A 1,683-nucleotide genomic window follows, 5' to 3' on the forward strand; every position below is an offset into this window, starting at 1 on the left:
GCTGCCGCCGCCGCTGCTGCTGCTGCGTGGGGACCCACTGAAAAGAAGCCCGGCGGCTCCATCGAGGACCACGTCGCCGCCGCGTCCTCGGACGTCGAAGGCAGGCCGGCGTGCCGCCCCGCCGACGGAGAAGAGGGCGAGACACTGCTCCTGGGCGAAGTCACGGTGGCGTGCTCCTCCGCCACGTCGTCGTCGTCGCCGCCGCCGATGGCCGATGACGACGAGGAAGGCGCGGTGACCGGGGCGGCGGCGGCGGGGTTCGACGAGTCGGGAGGACGGCGGCCGGCCGGGACGGAGAGCAAAGCGGACGAGACGGCGGTGGAGGCGGCGGTGGGGGAGGGGAGGGGAGGGAGGGGCGTGGTGGGAGGCGCCGGGTGGGTGCGCGTGCCGCGGGGCGTGCGGGGTGAAGGGACCGGCGGATAACCCGACGACGACGACGAAGGAGGGGGAGGAGGGTCGTACGAGGAGGAGAGGGGCACGGGCTCGCTCACCACCGTCAACGCGGCCGCGTCCTTGCCGCCCCCCTTGCTACGCTTGGCCCCCTCCTTGATCGCCTTCTTGAGGCCCGCCGCCGCTCCCCGCGGCGACATCCGCAGGCCGCCGCCGCCGCCGCGGGGAGAGGCGGCAGGCTGGGGACCCTCTGCGGCGACCTTCTCCTTCTGCTGGTGCTGCTGCTGGTCTTCGCAGCTGATGCTCACGGTCGTCGTAGGCGTCGTCGTGGTCGTGACGGTGGGCTGCTGCTGCTGCTCCTTGTCGTCCTTGGGGCTCTCCTTGGACCGCTTCTCCTTCGCGCCCCGCTTGCTCCGGCGCAGCGACGAACTCTCCTCGGATGACGACGACGATGACGACGACGACGACGTGGCGAGAAGCGAGGCGTCGGTGGCGCGTCGGGAGGGGGTGTCGAGAAGGAGCATGCCCAGCATGTCCATGCGCCTGCTCTTCCGTGAAGTGCTGCTGCTGCTGGCGGCGGCGGCGGCGGCAGCCTCCCTCTTGGCCGCCCGCTTGTCCTTCTTCTCCTTGTCGAGCCGCTGCTTCTCCTCGGTCTCCCGCTCCTTGAAGTACCGGATGAGCTCGCTCACCCCCGACCACGGCGAACTTTTTTTGCCTCCTCCACCGCTGCTGCTGGCCCCTTCTCCTCCTCCTCCTCCTCCTCCCGATGACGACAGCGGCGGGGGCGCCGGCGGCCTTCGCTGTCCTGGCCTGCCTCCCATCTGCGCCACCCCCCCCCGCAATGTGGGTAAATATGGCGTGCAATAATTGGCGGAAATGGGAGGGAGGGAGACTTTTCTGTGTCGTTCGCACGTCTGTGCCGTGTGCCGTGTGCCGTGTGCGTGCGTGCGTGCGTGCGCGGTACCTGGGTGATGATGTCCGTGGTGGAGTAGCTCTTGGCCATCTCGCGTCCGCGCGGGGCTTGAGAGTGGCCGCGGGTATTATTGCTATTGTCATTCTCATTGGCGATGGCGGTCGTGGTGGTGGTGGCGGTGCCGTGTGCCGGTGGTGGTGCGACGGCCTCCTCAGTGGTGGTGGCGGTGGCGGTGCGGCGGGTCGGATGCAGGGCGGTGGCGGATCGCTGGGGCTGCTTGTGGGCGCGCATCGTTTGGTGTCGCGGCGAGGCCGGCGAGGTCGACGCACGATCCGTCCGGCTCGGCGGGTTGGGCAGAGGCCGAACGCGGCTCGCACCGC

At 70.3% G+C, this 1,683-nt stretch overlaps 1 protein-coding gene across 1 annotated transcript in view; it reads right to left on the minus strand.

The window, feature by feature from the left end:
* The window catches only part of ACA1_268940 (uncharacterized protein), a gene marked incomplete at both ends in the record, with an annotated part of 2,934 nt that extends 1,541 nt beyond the window's left edge, over positions 1-1,393 (minus strand). Inside the window, 2 exons of the mRNA XM_004341541.1 lie at positions 70-1,211; positions 1,355-1,393. Coding sequence (XP_004341589.1) covers positions 70-1,211; positions 1,355-1,393 — 1,181 coding nt within the window. The remainder of the gene's footprint in view (positions 1-69; positions 1,212-1,354) is intronic.
* Positions 1,394-1,683: the final 290 nt, after the last annotated feature.

This window comes from Acanthamoeba castellanii, assembly GCF_000313135.1.
Source record: "Acanthamoeba castellanii str. Neff unplaced genomic scaffold scf7180000084770, whole genome shotgun sequence".
Classification (NCBI taxonomy): Eukaryota; Discosea; order Longamoebia; family Acanthamoebidae; genus Acanthamoeba; species Acanthamoeba castellanii.